A 21,255-nucleotide genomic window follows, 5' to 3' on the forward strand; every position below is an offset into this window, starting at 1 on the left:
GTGTATTTCCAGGGAGTTCCCGGTTTCTTCTTGTTTGGTGCACACTGTGGAATGCAAGGATACAAGTATTGCACTGCAAGTCGAATGAAGGGTCAGTCGGTGCTAGACAGCAGCACTGGCAGATGCTATTTTAGACTGAACATAGAAACCAGAGCTCTTTCATGCAGGGCCACTGCCTTTGTGTGGCACTCCCCTGGGTCAGCAAGAATACCTGGCCCTGCTCATCTCCCTAGGCTGAGCAAGCAGGACAAGCTACCCAAGCTCCCTGCTCTGCCAGGCTCCACTGCTGGCTCTCCCCACCAAGAAGCAGGAAGCAATACCCATACAACAACCCTAGTGCGCAGAAAAGTGGCTCCTTTTAGATGCAGGTAAGCCATGGGAAAAGTCCCAGAAATGCATCAGCTCTTCTAATTGATAAGCAGCCTGCCAATAGGGCCAGACCAATCTAAAACTTCCAAAAGCATCCATCACTCTTGAAGTTTGCTCCCACTGCATCATGCCACCTGCTCAAGTAGGCACAGCCAGGAATACTTTGCACATTTGACTGAACAAGGAGTTGTGGAAAGCTGGATAAACTCTGGTAGTGTGCAGTGCAATCCTTGGGAGCCATGAATCATTTTTAGCTAAGCAAGCATCAGCGTGAAGATAGCATCTTTTAAAATACTCTGAAAATTACACGCAGGAGCTGTGCAAAAAGGCGTGCAAACTTACATTAATGACTGTTATGCAACTTTCAATTAAGGCTGTCAAAAAACCCCCAACCCTTAATTATTGCTTTAATACATAGTGCGAGTTTTTAATCACATTTCCCACTCCACTTTCCCAGCGATATCTGGCACAAGACCAAGAGAATCTCCTAAGGAAAGTATCTGGTTTCTTCCCTGCTCCCGCACCCAGTCTTCCCCGCGCACCGCACCTCACTTGGACCTTTCTGCGGTTAAAAACTCCAGAAGGAAAATGAGGAAACGCAGAGGACTATGACTAGGCGATCTATTTCTGAGCTATTCTATTCCCGGGATATTTCCACAGCCTCCTGCAGGAGCTTTGGTTAAACCGCGAGGGTCAGCTTCTTGGACGGGACGTTTTCCGGGATGCGGGGTGCCCAGCGGGTATCGCGTGCAGAGCGCCGCGCCTACTCCACGAGAAAGGGTTCTGTGGCTTTCCGGCTACAGTCCCCGCCTTGGCATCAGGCAAGGGGAGCCCCCGCTGTGAGGTGCCGGTGCCAGCTGGGCGGGCGGGAGACCACCTCTGGACAGCCGGCAGCTTCCCGGTAGCGGGAAGGCGGGCAGGAAGCGGGGTACTGCGCAGGCGCGGGCGGGGGGCCGCGGCAATGGCGGCCGTGGTGCTGAGCGAGGCAGAGAAGCTTTACATCGTGCACGGCGTCCAGGTACCGGGAGCGGGCGCCGGGCGGCGGAGAGCGAGCTAGGCTGGGGAGCGGGGAGGTGAGGGAGGAGGGCAGGAGGAAGCGCTCCACCGTTGTGTCTCGGCGCGAATCTCTGGAGCAGTAATTATCAGAGCACACCGAGCATCAGAACGGGAAGCAGGCTGAGAGCGGCACGTGGATTTGTTTTCACGGAATCACACCATATGCTGAGTTGGAAGGAACCCGCAAGGGTCATCAAAGTCCAACTCCTAGCCCTGCACAGGGCACCCCAACAATCACACCATGTGCTTGAGAGCATTGCCCAAATACATCTTGAACTGTTCAGGCTTAGTGTTGCCACCACTTACTTCCCTAGGAGGCCTTTTCCAGTGCCCAGCCACCCTCTGGGTCAACAACTTTTTCCCGATGCCCATCCTAAGCCTCCCCTGCCCGTCCTCTTCCTCTCATGAGGAAATTGTAGCTGCAGTGAGGTCTCCCCTCAGTTTCTTCCAGGCTGAACAAACCGAGTGACCTCAGCGTCTCCCCTAACCACTTCCCTTCAAGGCCCTTCTCCATCTTCATTGCCTTTCTTTAGATCCTCTCTGAGAGCTTAATATCCTTCTTCTGTCCCCATCTTTCCTTTCTCTTCCCTGGCTCTTCCTCAAGTTATTGCCATTGGATGGAGTTTTAGCCTGTAACTTAGCGAAGGAACATGAGTGGACAAAAGAGGAAGAGTGAAAGGTGTCTGAGGAGAAGCCCCAAAGATAAAAGAATTGTATCCTGAAAAACAACTTGTTTTTATGGGAGTGAGCTGTATAGTATCAGAGGATGTCTAATACCTTTTTTTGTGGAATACAAAATGAATGAAAATATTTGTAAGGCTGGTGTATTACTTCTGTCTGCTGAGGTCATAATTTTTGATGTAAAAGTACAGAACGTGCCTATCCTAGGAAAGAGCTGAGTTGTGTTAGGTAAAGTACCATTGAAAGCCATGACCTTTACAGTTCTGAAATCTGAAGCTTCCTGTTGGGAATTAGAGGGACTTGGTGCCATTCATGTCTGCCTGCAGATAACTCATTACAAGCTGTCCATAAATGAGATATAAATGAAAAAGTATAGTTGGTTCTTTTGTGTTCCATGATGAAACCACTAGCTATTGCTTTTATAGCCTCTTCACTGCTGCATTTGGTATAAGAGAAGGAAAGTTTAGAATCACAGAGTTTTTGGGTTGTGGCAAGGGTTTTTTGTTTGTTTTGTTTTTGCATTTTGTTAATGATTCTCTTAAGTACAATATACTGATTGTCATACTAGGAAGACCTTCGTGTAGATGGTCGAGGTTGTGAAGACTACAGATGTGCAGAAGTAGAAACAGATGTTGTATCAAACACAAGTGGATCTGCAAGAGTAAAGCTGGTAGGTAAATTTCTTAGGGATTGGGTACCTTGCTGATGAAGTTTCTTGTTCATGTGACTAGTTAATCTGATGCTCTTTGTAGATAGGTTTGTGTGTGTAATAACATGTATGTGTATAGCAGTAACTGAAACTATGGGATATGGAGATTGTGACAGGATATATCATTAGTTCCGGCTGACTTGAGTTGGATTTACTGTAAAGTGCCTGGACAGCCTTCAGTCTGAATAATATTCTAATACTCTAATATTTAATCTGGAAAACTGAATTTGCTGTTGTTCCTAGTTCCTGGGGGGGGGGTCCAAAAATTTCTATTCCTTTAAAATGAAGCAAAACTATTTGACATACTACTTCTGACATATTGACTATGAAGAAGATAAATGTACGGTGCACCATTATGAAGGTTCTGCAGAAAGATCTGTTTATATAACCTAAATGACAGGATATTAGGATATTATGAATGTCTTTTTAACCTAGAGAAAGGTTATATGTATGGTAATTATTTAATGAATCTTCTTGCATGTAATATTGTCCTTCTAAAGCCTTTTGTTCTTAAAAAAAAAAGTTATTTTAGGTTCATCCTGATAGAATGATCTGATAACTGAAAGGTAGAAATGTCATCTTACCATAAACATTTAAATAAAACAAATAGTTCTGTAATTATAATTCCAATTGTGTGATGTGTTTTTGTTTTAATAGGGAGAAACTGATATCTTGGTAGGCATAAAAGCTGAAATGGGGACACCGAAGTTGGAGAAACCAGACGAAGGTTACCTGGAATTTTTTGTTGACTGGTTAGTATACTAGAAAAGAATGAAATAGATCTAATATTTGGAATAAATGACTAATCAGATCTTGCTATTCTTCAGAAGTTTATGCCTTCATTCCACTAACCTCCTCTAGTGGTTTGAGTAATAGAAACAAGTTATTTTACCATTTCAGGAGCAGTGAATGTTAAGAAATATTTTGCTGGTCCTGCAAACCCAAAAGAAGCGAATCAGCAGAAGTTGAACAATGAAAACAGGTTAAATAAAACAATCCCAAATTACATAGAATCACTGCAGCTGGAAAAGAGTAATGGTTCAAGTATACATGGTTGTGACCAGACTTTAGGACTAAAATATCAGCTGTTGTTTTTACCATGATAAAGTTGAGAAAATATCTTTCAAAAAAAGGAAGTTGGAAGAAAAGAATTGACCAATACAGACTGTACTTCAACTGTAGTTGAAGGTTTGCTTGCTTTGTCTGTGAAAACAGTGGAAAAAGTTCAAAGTGTGTTTTGTACAAAACTTTTTTTTTTTGTTTAAGAAAGGAAAAATCCTTAGTGTAAACTTCAGATGCAAAACTAATTAGAAATTTTGGTAATGTATTTATCAGTGAATCCATCTTTCATTAACTAAAAGGGTGTTTGTTTTTAATTTTAATATTTCTTGCATTTTTTTACAAATGGACTGTTGTTTATCCTTACAGTTTTCATAGTGTTTGAATTATGGAAGAAGGTAGAAGAAAACTGAGAACTTTTCAGGTTGCTCTGAGCACAGTGACACATCTTGCTTTTAGTCTGGACTGTCTGCAGCCTGAGACTACAGTATCCATGTCTTGCAGACTTACACAAAACTGTTTTTTATTATTTAAAGTGCTTTGGGGACCTCTCATAAAAGCCTTGACATTGGCAAGTTGGCTGCTATGCATGCAACATCTCTTTTCATTTTTATTTAAAACAAAAAAATGTTGCTATTCTGACATTAAACCTATATGCCATTGTGAAAGCTAAGGTATGAGCGCTACTAAGTGTATACCTGATAATCTTTCTGACCTAATTGTAAGTATCTGCCTTAACATTGGTATGTCACATTATGCAGCCTTATCTAAGACTGCCTCTGTGCATCAGTATGTTCCAGTTAACTGTGGAACCTTCTGATTTAAAGGAAAGCACTCACCTGTGAATTGATAGTTTGTTTACAATTGCTGTTCTGAAATTATCAGATGGGAAGATCAACTTGAATGTGGTCCTGCTGTTAGGATTCATGTATTAAGTATCTTAAATGGTATATATTTATTGTTTTGGGTTTTTATTTCCTCTATATCTCTATATGAAGAAAGTCCACGGACAGCAGAGACATTTCTCTCCTAAAGAAAGTCATCTGTGGACATATGGCAACTCTGTGTGTGTAAATAGATACTAGAAAAACTTCAACTCATTAGATTAATGTTAGGTTGCATTTTCTGTTAATCTCTGCTTCATGAGATAGGAGGGAGATGTACCTCAATATTGTGGGAGTTGGATCTAGTCAGTTCAGGCAATAGGTAATCTTTAATTTCTGTGACAACAGGATTCAGGGCCTGAACTTTAGAGGAGTGTGGTCGCTTGTCACATGCTTGTGGCACAGGCAAAGGCATCCTTTAGCTTCCAGAAAGATTCAAAAGAAAAAGTGAAGTGGAGGCAGCTTGTTCTCTATCAAGAGGAATGAGCTGCTGTCAGTACTCTGATGCTTTTCTGCACTGCCACTGGGTGGTAGTAACTGAGCATAATTCAATACCCTGAATCTTCTGGTGAAGTTCCTGTGTGTTCTATTTGGCTTTTATATTGTTGAAGCTAATCATAAAAACTCAAACTACAGTGATTACTATCTTAAAATGCTTATTTCCCAAAAATTTCATGGTTTCTTTTACTGATGAAAGTAATAATTTGCTGGATTGTGTATTGTTCTCTGTTCCCAACTTCTATTTCTCTTTATTCTGCTCTGAGCCCTTTAACTGAAATCTGAGGAGCACACTTTGTCCCATTTTGAGACAGACTTTAATGTGAGTCTCTGGAAGGAATGATTTTTGGGGCACTGATTTGTAATCCTTGCAAAACAACTCTGTGTCCTGTGTGATATTTGTAATGCCTGTCATCACTGGAGAAGACATTTATCCTGGCCCTTGAAAGAGTGCTATGCCTGCTTTTCTCACATTTGAGTTTTGTGGCTGATCTGATTTATCACTTCTAAACTGTAAGAAAAAGAAACAACAAGAAAAGCAGACATCTGAAGTCCTTGAATGCATCAGATTTCGTTTGTAGAATTAGGGAAGGAAGGAATATATTTGTCCAGATCTGACCATCTGTAGATTACTGTGTATTGATGGCATGAGCAATAGGTGGGAAATGTTTAACTGTTGCAACAGAAAGATTTTGACTGGCAACAGGATGAGTTTTGAAATTCAGTAGAGATCTGTGGTAAAAGCATCATTATGGTTCAGGAGGAATCTTAGATTGTTAGGCAATGTGATGCTGAAATGATTTTGATAGTCTTGAAAGTTATATGCTGCTTGAGTATACAAATTCTGTACTACTAGTAAGGTCTTTCTGTGCTCCATAAGCCAAGTTTTTGGTCATTTCTAGTGTGTTAAGATGCCTCCTTTCCAAATTTTGCCCAGTGTAAGTACTGCCATAGTCTGTAGACATTAGGTGGCAGTATTTACCAAAAAGTTGTAATAATATCCTGTTAATGTTACTTCCTTATTTCACTTTGGTTGCAAGGAAATGTATAAATAAATAAATAATAATGGAATTAAGATGCAGTGAAATGTACAGTGGTATTCCAGTTGAGTCTTAGATTCTTCCTACTCAGTCAAAGAAAGCATCCACTTGTAATAAAAAAATACAACATTTGATAAAACTTTGTGTTTAGAAATAGTAATGAGGCATAGATTGAAGTTTGCATAATTCTTGCAACTTGCCTTAGGGATCATAATGCTTGTATAACTATGGCTTAAACAGAATAGCTTAAACAAGATGATCTTGTTAACTTGCATAAAAGCTGCTTCCACGGATAAGTACTTGTTTAATACATCCTGAAGACCTGACTCAGCACTGAGTTATACTTAGATAAGATCCTATCTCATAAAATTGGTGTCTAATAACCCTGACTAATAGTTTGTGTCACACTTGCAATGCTTATTCGTGTGGCAAATATAGTTTGGAAGTATAGATCAGTGCTTTAATTGGCAATAATGTTTCTTTGTATTTTTAAGCATGTATAGTGCTGTTTGTTTCTGGTAGCAGCAAATAACTTCTATAAAATCCAGTAGTTCTTCCTGGCATTCTGAGTTTTCATCAACTCTGCAAAACAGCAAGTTGGGAGAATTACTGTGAGATAAGGATAATAGTAGATTATTATATGTAAGCTTATAGATTCTGCAGTTGTTGGCACAGCTCATTTGATGGTTTAAGTCAGGCCTTGATAATGTGAATCTTTACTTGTTTGGGTTTGTTTGGTTTTTTTTAAGGTGAGGGGATTATATTCCAAGACTTAGTTTTCTGCTGTATATTTCTATTCCTGTTGTACTAAGGTTTTGTATCATCATATAGGCACAGAATATAAATGAGAAATTTGCCCTGTGAGGTGCCCCACCAGGAGAATACAGGACATGGCCATTACAGATTTTGAACAGACCAAAACTACTTCAGTATAATCACTTCCTTTGATATGTTCTCTGATGAGAAAATAATTTGGTGAAAGTCTGACTGGTTTATTTTAAGGCAAGATTTGCAATGCTGCTATAGGTACACTGCTTGAGAATATTCTTGCCCTATAAACCAGAGGCTTGGAATCTTTGCTCATTATTTTGCTGTATATGCATCTCTGGACATTTCTGTTCTATTTTATTGTTCTTTGGAGGCAAGGCATTTTTGTTAGGTTTGGGGTGGTTTTTGTTTGGCTAGTTTGGTTTGGCTTTTATTTTTTTGGGTTTTGGTGGCTTTTTTAGGCCTGTTTTCTTTTATTGTTGAAAGTTTCTTATCAGTGTACCAGGCCCCAGCACTGAAGAACTTTCTTGCATGGCTGCTCGTAAATACTTTGTTCTGTTGGAATCAGGAAAGTAAAGACCACACACTATGTCAGATCCCTTCAGGAAAAGTTGGTGTTTAGTTGCTGTTCTCCATAAACTGCAGAGAGTAATGACATGCTTTCTTTAAGGAGTTTCATAGCAAACAATACACTCAGTAAAGAAATCACCAATTAAGGTCAGGCAGTCATGTTACTTATAAGAAATTACTGTTAAATTCTACTTGTCATATCATCATATCTTTCTCTTAGCCACTCTCTTAATAATTTAACATTCAGCTGTTACTAGGCTGTCTTGGTGGCTGTTGTTAACTTAGTACAGATGTCGCACTTTTCTTCTTTAAAGAGCTGAGGTGGTAGAGGGTGACAGTGCTTAAGAAATAATCTCTGAGAGAATTCACCAAATTTTACCTTGATTATAACTGGGGAACAGAAGGTAGTAGTGGGATTTAGTGAGTACTAATATTTGTAACAAAATGCCAGTATATTACCTGCATCAAAACCTTCTCTTATGCAAAATGGAAATAATTCCTTTTCAGACAGGACAAATATTCTTGTACAAATAAATCCTTAGATGCTTTTATTGCTTTATATTTAAGAAATATTGGTTGGGTAGTTGCTGTTTCAGAACTGAAAGTATTATTTTCTTTCTTTATCTAGTTCTTCAAATTCTCCTGAGTTGGAAGGCCGAGGAGGAGAAGAACTTGGCACAGATATAGCAAATACACTCTACAGAGTATTCAGCTGTGAGAACAGTGTAGACTTAAAATCCCTTTGTATTAATCCCAAAGAGCACTGCTGGGTTCTCTATGTGGATGTATTGGTAAGTACAGAAATGAAAACTAAGATTCAGCAAAATGTTTCTAAGGTAGAGACTGACTTAGCATAACCTTTTCCTATTTAAAAAAAAGCACTCAAAGTGTGATAAAAAACAGCATGGATGGCAGTTTTTTTGTGAATCTACTTATAGTAGTTAATCACTAATTTCAGTTTGATCTTTTTCTACTATTCTTGATGCTGCTGTTCCACTGCAGAACTAATAAAACATTGAATACTCCAAATCTGTCTCAGATAAAAATCTGTGATCTTATACTGATTAGGAAATTGCCACTAAAAAATGGTAAACTTCTCTTCCAAGCTAGATGTAACAGCAAATACATTGTTAAGTGAATGTAAGTTATCATGTATGTATGTTATCCCTAAGAGGACAGTCCATGTTTTGCTCTTATCACTAGTAATTCACTAAAATAAAATAGAAACTTTTTGGCAAAAGCTAGGTTTAGTCTAGGTGCTTTTTATTTAGTGCTTTTTATTTATTTATTAGGTGCACATTATTTAGTCTAGGTGCTAGGTGTTAGGATCTGTGAAATAATGTGCAAAATGTTAAGCTTTATGGCCAGAAAATTAAATTCAGGGTTTTGTTGAACAAAACAGGAACATTTAGAGTAAGACCTAAATAAATGTGAAAATTAGTTCACTAGGTATTTTAAAAGCAGCAGCATTAGCCTAATTAGAGTAGATATGGTACAACAGTCCAGCTACAAAATGATGGAATATGTACCTCTGCTGAGTGCTTTAACAGCCCGAGTCACTGGCTTATTGCAGCTTGGCATGGTTTAACGGAGAATGAAGTGTTAGTTCTGAGAAATCACACTGAGGCCTTTAGTTACTAGGTAATTACAAGCAGAGGTACAGAATATTAAATGCTGTGCTTATTTAAGCAACATGCTGCTTAACATTTCATAGGCACTGCATAAACAAAGACTTTCATAAAGCTGTCTTTTTCTGTATTTATATATTTATATATTTCTGTATTTTTATATATATATAGTTCTGTATAGCTTTTGTTTGAGATATTGCTGGTCAATATGTGATTGTTCCTGAATAGATTTGTTGATTGTCCATGGTTACAGAGAAAAATAGCTTGTGTTTTCGTGCTACTAGTTGTATCAGAATTATGAACATCAGGGCCTATGTTATGTGAGGAATTTTACATTTAGCTCTTCTTACAGTGCCAATAAAGAATCTCTTACAGGTTCATAATTATGACTCTAAACTTCATGAGTCTTTTTAATGTTATATTCTGCAGGGATTTTGTGTGTGAGCCATTGAACAGCTGTTGGTACAGTTAGAACAAGATACTGTTAACATTTCTTTCTTACTCTGTTCCACCCCCACCTTATTTTTTCACCTTAGGCCTATGTATTTTCACTTTTTTTACATATTTGTAGTATTTCCTTTTCTAAACAGTAGACATGTATATTACATGTGATAGTGTGTACCTAATGTAGGGGCTTGACACCTACAGATTTTCCTGAAGCTGCTCTTGCTGAATCACTTCTATAGAATTCTAATTTTTACAGGGTGTGGTGTAAGGATGACACTTGGGCTAATATAAGGAACAACTCATATTATTTGTCATTTGAGGGAGATAAAGGCCTGTTCTCACTCTCTCTGTGTTTCTTTCAATTTCTTTCCTTTTCTAAGCAAGCCATTGATGTCAGAAATAAGCTTTTAGGCATTTTTGAGTGGGTTTTGATATGTATGTAGAGTCTTCTCCCCATAATTTGCCCCAGCAGCCTGCTGGGCTGGGCAAGGAGAATCAAAAGTGTGCAATCTCTTATCATTCCCTACCCAGTCACTCTGTCAGGAGGACAGAGTGCATTAGGTTCTCTTGAAATTTTTGCAGTTCACTACTAAGCATTTTCCAGGATTTCCTCGTGTTTTCTATTTTCCCCTTCACCCCCAGTCTGATTAAAAAGAAGTTAGGAATCTCTACTTCTGGAGGAAAAGCTTCTGTGAATAAGGTGAGGTCTACAATGTGTTATCTTTTTATTTCCCATAACTCTTTCACTTGTACATCAGTAAATTAAAAGCAGAGAAGACCCCTCTGCTTACCATAACTCACAGTTGTGCAGACTTTCGTAGTCCTAAAAATAACTAAATAAATAGGGAGATGTCAGTACAAGGTGCTTCAGCTGAGAAAAGTGTTCATTTCTTTGTGGAGGAATTGTTGCACCATGCTGTGTGCAGATAGTGTTCCTATCCTCTAGGAGCCACTGTAGTATAGATAAGGCTTTAGAACAGCAAGCCTAGCAACAGTGCAGACACATCCCATTATTGTGTTTTAATAACAAAGGTATTGTGGGGCTTATTGTGTTATCAAGTAAAATCCAATAATGACTGAAAGGGGCAAGTTAACCTCTCTGTATTCAGCAGCTGCTTGCAAAGAAATAATCTGATCACCTTTGTATTTAGCTTTCTATCCCAACTTGTTGTTATTCTTTTTACACTCTTCAGTCTGTCTTCATAACAAGTAATTGCCTTTACAGAATATCTCATTTATGATTTGCGCCCTGTGCAGGAGTTTATCTCATTTTTAAATACATTTTGAAGAACAATCAATGCAATCAGGATTGCAAAATGTGTTTTGCTCTCATCATACAGCATAGATTCATGTCACGGAGAAGCATCCATATGTTCTTGCTGAAGTAGTTCCAATTGCCTGCTCTGTGTGTATGTTCTCAGGAAATAGTACTGGCAGCTGAGCGCTGAGCTTTTTGGAGATGTGGCAGTAGGCTATGGACAGACACATCTCTGACTTGTCTGGCAGCCTGCAGAAGGTATTAGTGGCTTTGGGAGCCCTTGCTTTTTACTTTGCATCGCAGTGCTGCTTTTCCCTTTGACTGTTGTTCTCCTGATCTTCATGGGAAGAAGCTGAGCTGGACTCCCACCACACACTTCAGCTGTTGATAAGACTCATTTGAAATAGACTTCGACATCAGGCTCTCATTAGATCACTTTTGGCTATGAGACAAGCATGATGATAACTCTTTCTCATAAAGAGAATAAATCATGATATGCCTTCATAATTACACCTTATAAAACTAGCTTTCCATACCATGCTCTCAGAGACAGTGTGTTTCTTCTGTGAAAGCAGTTCTCCCAATTGGTTTTGTCCATCTGATATTTAAAAAAAGGCTCCTCTTTGAAGTGAAATACAGAAAATTGATTGGTTGAAGTTAACACTAAAGAATTAATGTGATGAGTTTATAAAGGGTACTCTGGCCATAGTCTAGTTCAGAACCTTAGCACAAGAAGATTAAGAACAGTGATGGTTTCATTCCAGCTTCTATTATTAAATTTCATCATTAATTTTATTATGAAGTGCATTAACTCTCCTATTTTGCATGTATAATACAGTTAGCTGAAATCTTAATTTCCTATCTGTTTCTTTTCATAGATAGGCTTTAAAGACAACATTGTTTTTTAAAAACCTGTTCTGGTAATTAATTTTCTTCTTTTTCATGTAGGTTTAAATAAAATAAAGGCTTCATTTAAAGGCACTAGCCTGAATTAAAGAGATTCTTCTTTTCCTCTCTAGTTACTGGAATGTGGTGGGAACATCTTTGATGCAATCTCTATCGCAGTGAAGGCAGCTCTCTTTAACACAAGGTAAAGCACAGATCTTATTCATGTGGGTGGAAGTGGCATGGGAAGTGGAAGAGAAGTACTCTCTGTGAGCAAAGCATTTTTAATGCTTAATTATTTAAATAAGAAGTAGCCAAGACAGCTTTCATTAAGATACAAGGCAGTTATTTGCATGCAAGTACCATGAACAAATGTTATTTTAATTCAGTTTCTACTCATCAGGTGTCTTATTGCACCTTATGCACAATCATGTTCACAAAGTAACTTTTATTGTAGCCAGATCCAGAAAAGTGGTGTTGACTGTAGTTTTGTTGCAAGTAGTTGGAGGCCTTTGTGCTGATGCCTTGTGGGCTTGAAATAAGAAGTATTTACTGATATGAGATGCCTCTAAATAAGAAACTCTCTGTCAGTGTGACTATTGATTTGTAATCGGCCCTGGTTTTCCACTTTTATTCCACTGTTGATTTTGTTCTCATTACTGTCAGCCTAGAGTTCTTTTAAAAACCAAGAGGGAAAAAGTGGTAGTGAGAGATTTTGGGGAGGGGAAAATTATGTCTTTAAAAGAAGTTTGCCCCATGCATCTTAATCCAAAGAATAGGAAAATAAGATCTAGTGGAATGAATGATACAAGTCTTCTCTGTTTTAATAAGACTTCCTACTATTTTTTCTATTGTTTTTATCTTCTTTATCTGTAGGTGAAAGGGAATAGAGTTTTGTAGCATCCTTGAGAAAAACAGCCTAGTGAATAGCTTTACTAAAAAACTTACATGGTAAAAATAGCTGGTAGAGGTGCAAAACCTAGACTCCTACAAGCATAAATGTTTTTAAAGTGGATCTCAAATTGTTCTTCAGCATTAAATCTGTGTCCTGGCTTATTTACCAGGGAATCAAGGCACAGTACTAGATCTGGAAAAGTACAGGCAAAAAAGAAGAGGAAAATATGCTTTTGCAAACAGGCAGTATATCAGGTTATAAACACTTTAAAAGATATAAGGGGAGACTTATCCATCTGAGACTAGAAGTTGTATGTGTTGCTGAGAAATTTCTCATGTTAATCAAGTTCTCAACAGTACCTTTTAACAGTGGATTGTTTTTATAACATCAAGAAATACTTTTAGAAAGGCAATGACTCACAAACAAGTTGGCTCTACAGTAAAAAGAAGAAATGCCTGTATTTCTGTGTGTGAGTTGCCAGGATGCAGAAGTCATATAGTTAAAGTAGTTACTACCATGTGAATTGTTTTGCAGATCTGCAGCTCATACTTTATTTATAAAGATAACAAGGTCTTTTTTCTTACTTTAACCAGAATAAAGAGAGATGATCATATAAAAAGTAATGAATTAAATAAGTGAATAGAAGAAAATCTGTTGCTCTGGCAACATGGACAACATGATGGAGGGTGTAATTATTTTAATGTTTTATTCCTCTTACAACTGTGTCCTTTATATATAATATTTAAACTGCAGGCAAACATAGCAAGTCTTGTTGAAGCTGAATATCATTTCAAAATATGGTACAGTATGACACAGGCTATTGATTCTTTAACTTTGAAAACCCTATCTTATAGATTTGAGCAGGGAATGCTAGTACAGCTCATCTCATACAAGCTCAGGAAGTCAAGAGGTGAAATTCAAAGTGAAAACCTGTTGTCCTCATTCACTATTCCTCTCCCTTTCCCTTTGTAGCTGTTGGGTTTTCTTTGGATTGACAAAAGGTGGTTTAAGAGTAGCTGCCTGTTCTCCATAAAATATTATTCTCCAAACAAGACATCAGTTTGAAGATTGCTTCAGATTACGTGTTCTGAACTGTGTTCAACTGTGTTCAACTGTGTCCCCTCTTTGACTCTCACTTTCTTTGCCTACTTTGTTTACAACCAGGTTTTTGTTCTAAGTGTTTTCTGGTCTTTGCCAGCCTTGACTAGAGCATTGGAACAAAGAGCAGGGAGCTCAAGCTGCTGTTATTTCTTTGAAGCTACAAAATTTTAGATATTCAGATAGGCATTTGAAAACTTCAGCTTCAATTTAAAATCTTGCTCTAAGCATTTTTGTAATATCTGTGGACGCATCATGCTTTAGAGCTAAGTAAATCCAACATCATGGCTTAAGGAATTTTGCACAAGATTTACGGGTTTTAAATCCTTTGAATGCCTGACCTGACTTGTTCTCTCCCCTTCAGGCATGGATCAATGACAATAGAAATGGTTTAAGGGAAATGCTTACTCCTCACAGTTTTGTATTGTTCATCTAGTTCTAAAAATTACAATCAAGATCATGTGCACAAGAGAGCAGATACCAGACTTTCTTCTTACCCATGTCTCCCAGATGTTTGAGGATGAATTTATTTAATCATGGAAGTAGATTTTGCAAAATGTGCAGTTAACTACTGTGTCTAGATATTAAACTTGGTCTGTGGAATGTGCCTACTTGCAACCAAGGCTACAGAAAATAGGCAAGTTACAAAACCGAAAAGGTTTTTAACACAACAGCCTCGCAGACACTGAGGTTTTTGCTGCACAGAATGATAGAGGCACAACTGATGCCTGCTTGGAAGGGTGGAACTGGTTTTGCATTTGTGAAATCTGGATCTGCACACACAGTAAAGAGCACTGTTTGTTACATTTCTGAGTCTTGCTGTACAGATCTCTGCCCTGATTAGTTGCAGGAATCAAAATAGAAAAATAAAAGTTGCAAATTAAGCATGTACAGCTATTTCTTCAGATAAATCTTCGCAAGCTGGGAGGGGAAATCTACATTGTTCTGGAAAAGCTTTGTGCTGCATTAACTTTGCATAGGTTTTGTGGCCACATTCCCCCTTTTTATGCAATTGCAGTGCTTGTGTCTGATCTTTTTGCCTTAGCAGTATTTCTAATTTACACCTCTCTCATCTGTTCTTGGCCAAAAAAGCTCCTTGCAGGCATTTTTCAGATATTAATTCTGGCAACTTTCTCATGCAGACCAAACACTGCTCTGGTTTCAAAGCTATTTTAGGCTGGACTTAAAAATGGCTTAATCACACAGATTTTCTTAAAATCTTGCCTTGTTTTTTAAACACTCCTCTGGCATGTATGCCTCTTGCTTGACTAGGCAGTTGTCCAGTGTTATCCATTGTCTTGTGTAGCTTGAGGGTTAGTCCTTTTTGTGACTGTATTCCATCAACTTCTAATGGAATATTTTAAACTTGAAAAAAATAGGCTTTGATGCATTTCCAATGAGTTGGAAAACATTTGGAGTTTCATTTTCAGGAAAAGTGCACATCACAATTGTTCTGCTTACTCAAAATCTTAGTTTTGGGTTGGCTCAGGCCAGTGTGCTTGTAAGGAGTTTGTTGTTACTGGAGCAGGGTGAGCTGTTTTGAGGTACTTGCCACTATGACTTTTAGCCACAAATAACTGAAATACTGTTCCAAGGATCAATCAAAATCACTTTGTGTTGGTGCAGGAAAATGTTCATTAAATCAGTCCCTATCTCCTCCTCTTTTAAAATAAGAGATTTGTTACAGAGGACATAGAAGAATGTAACCTCCAGAGTCTAGTTATAAAACAAAATGCTACTGTAAAAACACTAATATAAAACCAGATTGTGGTATTTTACTGGCCAGTAATGCCAAGTATCAGTCAGTGCTCCATCCTAGCAGGCACCTGGATACATGAGGGTGTGTAAAATGCTGACTTTCTTGGCAGCTTGAGATACCATCTTCTACTAAATTGTTTTAAATTACTTTATTCATTATGCTAAGGAAACTGCCTTAAACCATCCCATAAAACTTCCATTAGATGGCTATCACATATACAATGTATGTACAACTGATAAGGAGCCTGTCTAGCTCATTTGTGAGAGAGCTCATCATTCACAACTGAGAAGAAAGCATTTCTTGGATTTCTGCCTGGGTTTTCAACACTGCTTGGTCCTGATATGTTACATATCCCTTTTATATCTGTCCTTAGAACAGTAGAGTATCTTGCCAATTTTCTCATCTTGCTAAAGGATTTTACTAATGCCATCTTTTCTCTTTACCCCAGCTCTCCTTAATAGGTGTTTATTCTTTCCTGAATAACTTTACTGCTTGTATTTGCTACTGATGTCACACCTTTGCCAAGCAATGCAACTGATGTAATGCTCACAGCTTTACTGTTGTCTGCAAGGTTGGGAACCACAGAACAAAAGCACAGAACAAGATTCAGTCTTGGTAATTTGTCTCCTGTACATCCATGGCATTCCTGTACATACAAAGAATTGTTCAGAGCTGATTTGTGCAAGTATCAAATTAATTTCTCCCCATGTAATACTGTAAAAACCAGCTCAAGTTTTAACTTTGAATGATCCAAATATGATGATCTTACCCTAAATATCTTTCCACTTATAGTGGGGGTTTTTAAGTCTCAGGTAGTGAGTTGTTAATACTTTGATCACATTCTGTACTGTTCTTCTAAACATTTCACCTCATTTAGAAGAACAGGGACTTCCTGGAGTTGTGACTGTAGAGCAGTTGTATTTGTTATGTGTTCTGGCAATGACTCTGCACCTTTTGTTTCCACAGAGTACCCAAAGTGCGTGTTCTTGAGGATGAAGAAGGCACCAAAGAGATTGAGCTGTCTGATGATCCTTATGACTGTATCCGACTTAATGTAGACGAGGTGCCCTGTATTGTCACACTAAGCAAAGTAAGCCTGAGAAATTTCTGCCTTCCTGCCTGGAGACTCCAGTTTCTGTTAATTTCACCTGCCATTTATTTTTTCCCTAGAGATAAAATTGGAGTTGCAGAAATGGTCAGTGTCCACTATGTATGTATTTGTTTGTCTTTGGCCTCCAAATTAAGAAGTTTTACTGAATAAGGGTTTTTTTTGCACCTCTGGCTTGTAGGTTTCTCTTTGATGTATTCTTAAAATGCATCTTGCATGCAGAGGAGTTACTGTTTTTCACCTGCTCATTGCTTAACATCCAGAGCAGCAGATATGTCAGTATGTTAAAACAAGAGGTCACTGTGTTCAGGAGTGGAGGTTGTGTGATCTGCCTGGAGTTACATGCTGAGTATTTGTTGCTGAGGACAGAACTCAGTTTTCATAGGTGCATCCCTTTCCTTTCAAACAGGTTTTTGTCTTCCATGCATAGCACACAGCTAACACAGTTAATTTTATGGGTGCTGCATTTTCCATTTCAAGTGTTAGTGATTGGCTTAGGTACCTGTAAGTTTGCTTGGCATTTCTTTTAAGGAAAATGCATAAATAGTAGAGGGGCCATTGCTGAAATGAGGGCTCATCTGAGTCTTGGGATTTTAATTTTCAGGTAGAGGAGAGCAAAGTCTGTACTTAGAGTTGCAGGGAAAGGTGAATATGGATTTTCATACAGATAAAAAAGATGGTAGAAAGAAAAACAGTATGAAATAGTGACACACCTCACCTCTGTTTATGTACCCATAATTTGGGGTCAGAGGCTGTGCTGTCAAGTCAATCTCTGACTATTTCCAAAGGCCATATGATTTTAGGGTGGAAGGCTGTAGGTAAATAACAAAGCCACCACTCACAGTTTGATTTCTCAGTGGGGGAGCTTTGAAAATGGCAGACTAATGCATGTTTTATCACTTACTTGCAGATTGGATACAGGCATGTGGTGGATGCCACCCTTCAGGAAGAAGCCTGTTCTTTGGCAAGCCTGCTTATTTCAGTGACCAGTAAAGGTGCCATCACTTCTATGAAGAAGGTGGGGAAAGGTAGCCTGGATCCTGAGAGTATTTTTGAAATGATGGAGGTAAGGAGTGTTGAGCAGTTGACTGTCTTGGATGATACTGGATGAACTGGAGCTTGGGTGTACAGAAGGCTTCAGTAAGGGCTTTTAGAGCAGAGACCTTGGTGCTTTGATTTGATGCATGAGGAACTTTGTGAAGGTCACAGGATGTTTCTTTGAAATAGATTCTAATGTGAGTGGACATTGTCTAAAACTTCTAGGTGCCTGAAATGTATGGTACTCACATTTTTTTTCAGGCAAGTACTTCACAGCTGTAAGGCAGTAAAGCTTAATCTGAGAAACTTCAAGAGTATTTTTAAAGAACGTGTTCCTTCTTTTATTGTTTCTTTTAAAGACTTGAAGAGCAAAATTTCCAACATGGTAAAGTCCCTATAAGAGTAGGGATGGTGTTTGAAATGAGGATGATGGTTTAAAATAGGGATGGTGGTGCATGTAGTTCTAGCACAACTCATTTGTTTTGTGATAAACTTACTGTTCTCATTTTACTGTTGTTTTACTTTGCTTCTTTATGGAGTTTACATCTGTCCCTACTTCATAAAAATAGTACTATCTGGATATTGTCTGCATTCAAATAAGATCATTTTAGGCCCTTCTTCAGGCCCTTCTTGGATCTCTTCTCCAGTGTAAATTCTCATGCCTGAGTTTGGCCTTGAGCATGAGGTTGAAATGGGTTTTGAACTTGAAAGTCAGAAAGAAAATTAGATACTTCAAGCTGACTCTATTACCTAGAGACACAGGGCTAATTTCTGCATTGCTCTACCTGAGGAATGCAGAAGTTGGAGCCGAGTTTGACAACAGTTGGTCTCAAGTGGGAATTGCTGAGTATATGGCACTTGACTGCATCATGATATCAATCCAGAGTGTTTATCTCAGTGGTTGCAGTGGGCTTTTTATTTGTGTTCAAACATGTCTTTTATTCCCCTTACCTGGGTAAAGAGGTTTTATCTCTAATTCCTCTGCAGGAGTGAGAGATAAAGCTGATCACAAAAAACCCAATATGTTTTCTGTAAGGTCAGATATTATCTGTTAGGTCCTGCCTTAAACTCAACATCCTGATTGGGATATCAAGAAAAACCAAAAAGCCTGAGAATTCCCAGTGGAGGATCTGAGTAACCTGTGTCTGACACCTCTGTTCCTGAGTGATTTGGCTGCAGGTCAGAGGATGTTCAGTTTTTCCTCACTGGTAGACAACAGACATTCTAGAACATATCTCTTAGGAAGGGATTTTCATGGGAAAATTTTGGGAAGCTGCCAGCATTACAGGTTCTTTTTTATTGAGTTTATAATCCAATCCACTAGAGAGGCAAGCAGGAATAAGATGGCAACACTGTTGGGTCAATACCAACTGCACAGTTCCCACTCACTTTGACCTGGGGTGAGTGATGTTGTCCTACATTTGAGGAGGAGAAAGTGTTTCTGCCCTCTTGACTCTGGTCTGCTCCAGTGATCTTTGTCTTTGTGCAGAGCTGTAACAGTTCTTGGTCTTTGCCACCCTCATTTGTGTAGCATGACTCATGGTATCTAGGATTGACAGCTACCCTGCTGCATCAAAGCTCTTCCAAATTTCCTTTGGTACCATTGGCCATATTCTGGCACCTGGCTCTTCAATTAAAAATGTAGCTTATTTTCAGGTTTGTGCATGCTTTCTGTAATTGTCACCAGGAGGTGAAACAGAGTTTCGTGTCAGCTATATGGCAAGGCTGGGCTTCGTTGCATAGATCAGGAGCCAATAAACTCCTTTTAATATAATCTGCCTTTGGCTCTTTAGGGATGGGTGGGCTCTTCATTTATTTTTGCAGTCAGTATTTCAGGTCATTTAGAGAGACCCTGAGAAAGCTCCAGTGGGCACCACTGCCTTAAAATCTTTATTTCACCACTTCCCAATGTTTCCCTGCCCTGTAACTTGCACAGTATACTTGGGTGAGTGGATGAGTAGAGGTCAGCACTGGAGCTAATCCTGTTGGGTTTTCACTGCTGGAGTTTATTTCTGTAAAGAAAACATTATGTTAACTCCTTTAAGGTCCTTGGACAGGACAGAATAACACAAATTATATGAAGGATCTGCCCACAGAGTGGTTTGGTGGTGCAGCCAGTGATCATTTTGGGCTTCTCTGGCCACAGTACAGGGTGTTCAGCTGGTCTGAATTCACTCTGCTGATTCTAAGCATATTCAGGAGAGTCTACTGAACTTTCTTTTAGTAGGCTGCTTTGCTGGTCAGGTGTCTCTTGTCCTCTGGCTGCTAGACTTTTGCTTAATGCTCTGTGTTCTGGCTAATTTGAACTCGTGCTTGTGCCTGATGTGAACTTAATTTGTATTCCTGGGTGATCCAGCAGTGCACAGATCTGATGTTAATGATTGTAGAATGCTTCTCTGATGAATAAGAGCACTTCCTTTGTGTGTACATTTTTCCAAAACTTAATCAAGTTAAAATGAAACTTTCATCACCATTATTTTTCTAAATTAAAAGCATATTTTATGATACCAGCTGGTGTATATGAATCATCAAAGGGAAAATATTTGTCAAAAGGAAGTGTTCTGTAAGTGATGTCTTCCTGTAAATAACCATACATCTCAGGTTTGTTTTGCTTTTTTTTGCTTTGCAGACAGGACAGAGAGTAGGCAAGTCACTTCACATAGCCCTTCAGAAGATTTTGGATGAAGAAGAGAATTTGGGGACTTCACGACCAAAAGTTGGATTTCTAGGATGAGTTTTTATTAAATGTTCAAAAGTGTTTTTAATTGATTGTGCAATCTTGTCAGTTTGTATATAAAGAAAAGGTTATTTTTTTTGTTCCAGTAGAGTCATCCTCATGGCTAAGAGACTTTCAAAATGTTAATAAGCATAAAGAAAGCTACAGTTAAAGGCAAATAAGCAAATTTAAAGTGCTTTCCGTATGGGTAGCTGCTGGCACCTAGGGAGTGCACCAGCAGCAATTGGTGCTGTTTCCTGGGAAATGCTTGAGTCTGTTTTCCAGAGTGACTGGTGTACTTTCCATTTCATTCTGATTGCATGTGTTTCACTTCTGTAAACCAGCTGCTGCATTCTAGAATGCATATGGGATTGTCTTCGCAGTGCAGCACAAATGAGAGCAGCAGTTGGTGGAAATCTTCCTTCAAATTACCTTACTATTTGAATAAAATGTGGTTAGATTTTTCTATAAATACAATGTGGTCCCAAGTTTCCAATTCGTATTTTGAACCATGACTTGTCTACGGCTGGGAAGCAGGGGGGCAGGCACTCTTTGGTGACGAGTGACAGGACTCAAGGGAGCAGCCTGAAGCTGTTTTAGGGAAGGTTTAGGTTGGATATCAGGAAGAGGTTCCTCACTCAGAGGATGGTTGGGCACTGGAACATACTCTCCCAGGAAGTGCTCACAGCACCAAGCATGACAGAGTTCAAGAAGTGTTTGGACAATGCTCTCAGGCATATGGTGTGACTCTTGGTGTGTCCTGTACCAGGAGATGGACTTTCATGATCC

At 38.8% G+C, this 21,255-nt stretch overlaps 1 protein-coding gene across 1 annotated transcript; it reads left to right on the forward strand.

Annotated features, from left to right (window-relative positions):
- Positions 1-1,254: 1,254 nt before the first annotated feature.
- On the forward strand, positions 1,255-20,515 carry EXOSC7 (exosome component 7). The gene is made up of 8 exons (XM_079302680.1): positions 1,255-1,387; positions 2,675-2,776; positions 3,473-3,567; positions 8,263-8,425; positions 11,987-12,057; positions 16,571-16,694; positions 17,623-17,778; positions 20,380-20,515. The coding sequence occupies exons 1-8, from the start codon at positions 1,331-1,333 to the stop codon at positions 20,482-20,484; spliced, it is 873 nt and encodes a 290-aa protein (XP_079158806.1). The 5' UTR covers positions 1,255-1,330; the 3' UTR covers positions 20,485-20,515.
- Positions 20,516-21,255: the final 740 nt, after the last annotated feature.

Source organism: Erithacus rubecula (genome assembly GCF_903797595.1).
Source record: "Erithacus rubecula genome assembly, chromosome: 3".
NCBI classification, from domain to species: Eukaryota; Metazoa; Chordata; class Aves; order Passeriformes; family Muscicapidae; genus Erithacus; species Erithacus rubecula.

Excerpts from the sequence above, each read along its gene's own strand:
- EXOSC7 (XM_079302680.1), top strand. The coding sequence starts at position 1,331 with ATGGCGGCCGTGGTGCTGAGCGAGGCAGAGAAGCTTTACATCGTGCAC. Across the intron at positions 3,568-8,262 it reads CTGGAATTTTTTGTTGACTG|TTCTTCAAATTCTCCTGAGT; the intron begins GTTAGTATACTA and ends TTCTTTATCTAG. Across the intron at positions 8,426-11,986 it reads TTCTCTATGTGGATGTATTG|TTACTGGAATGTGGTGGGAA; the intron begins GTAAGTACAGAA and ends TTTCCTCTCTAG.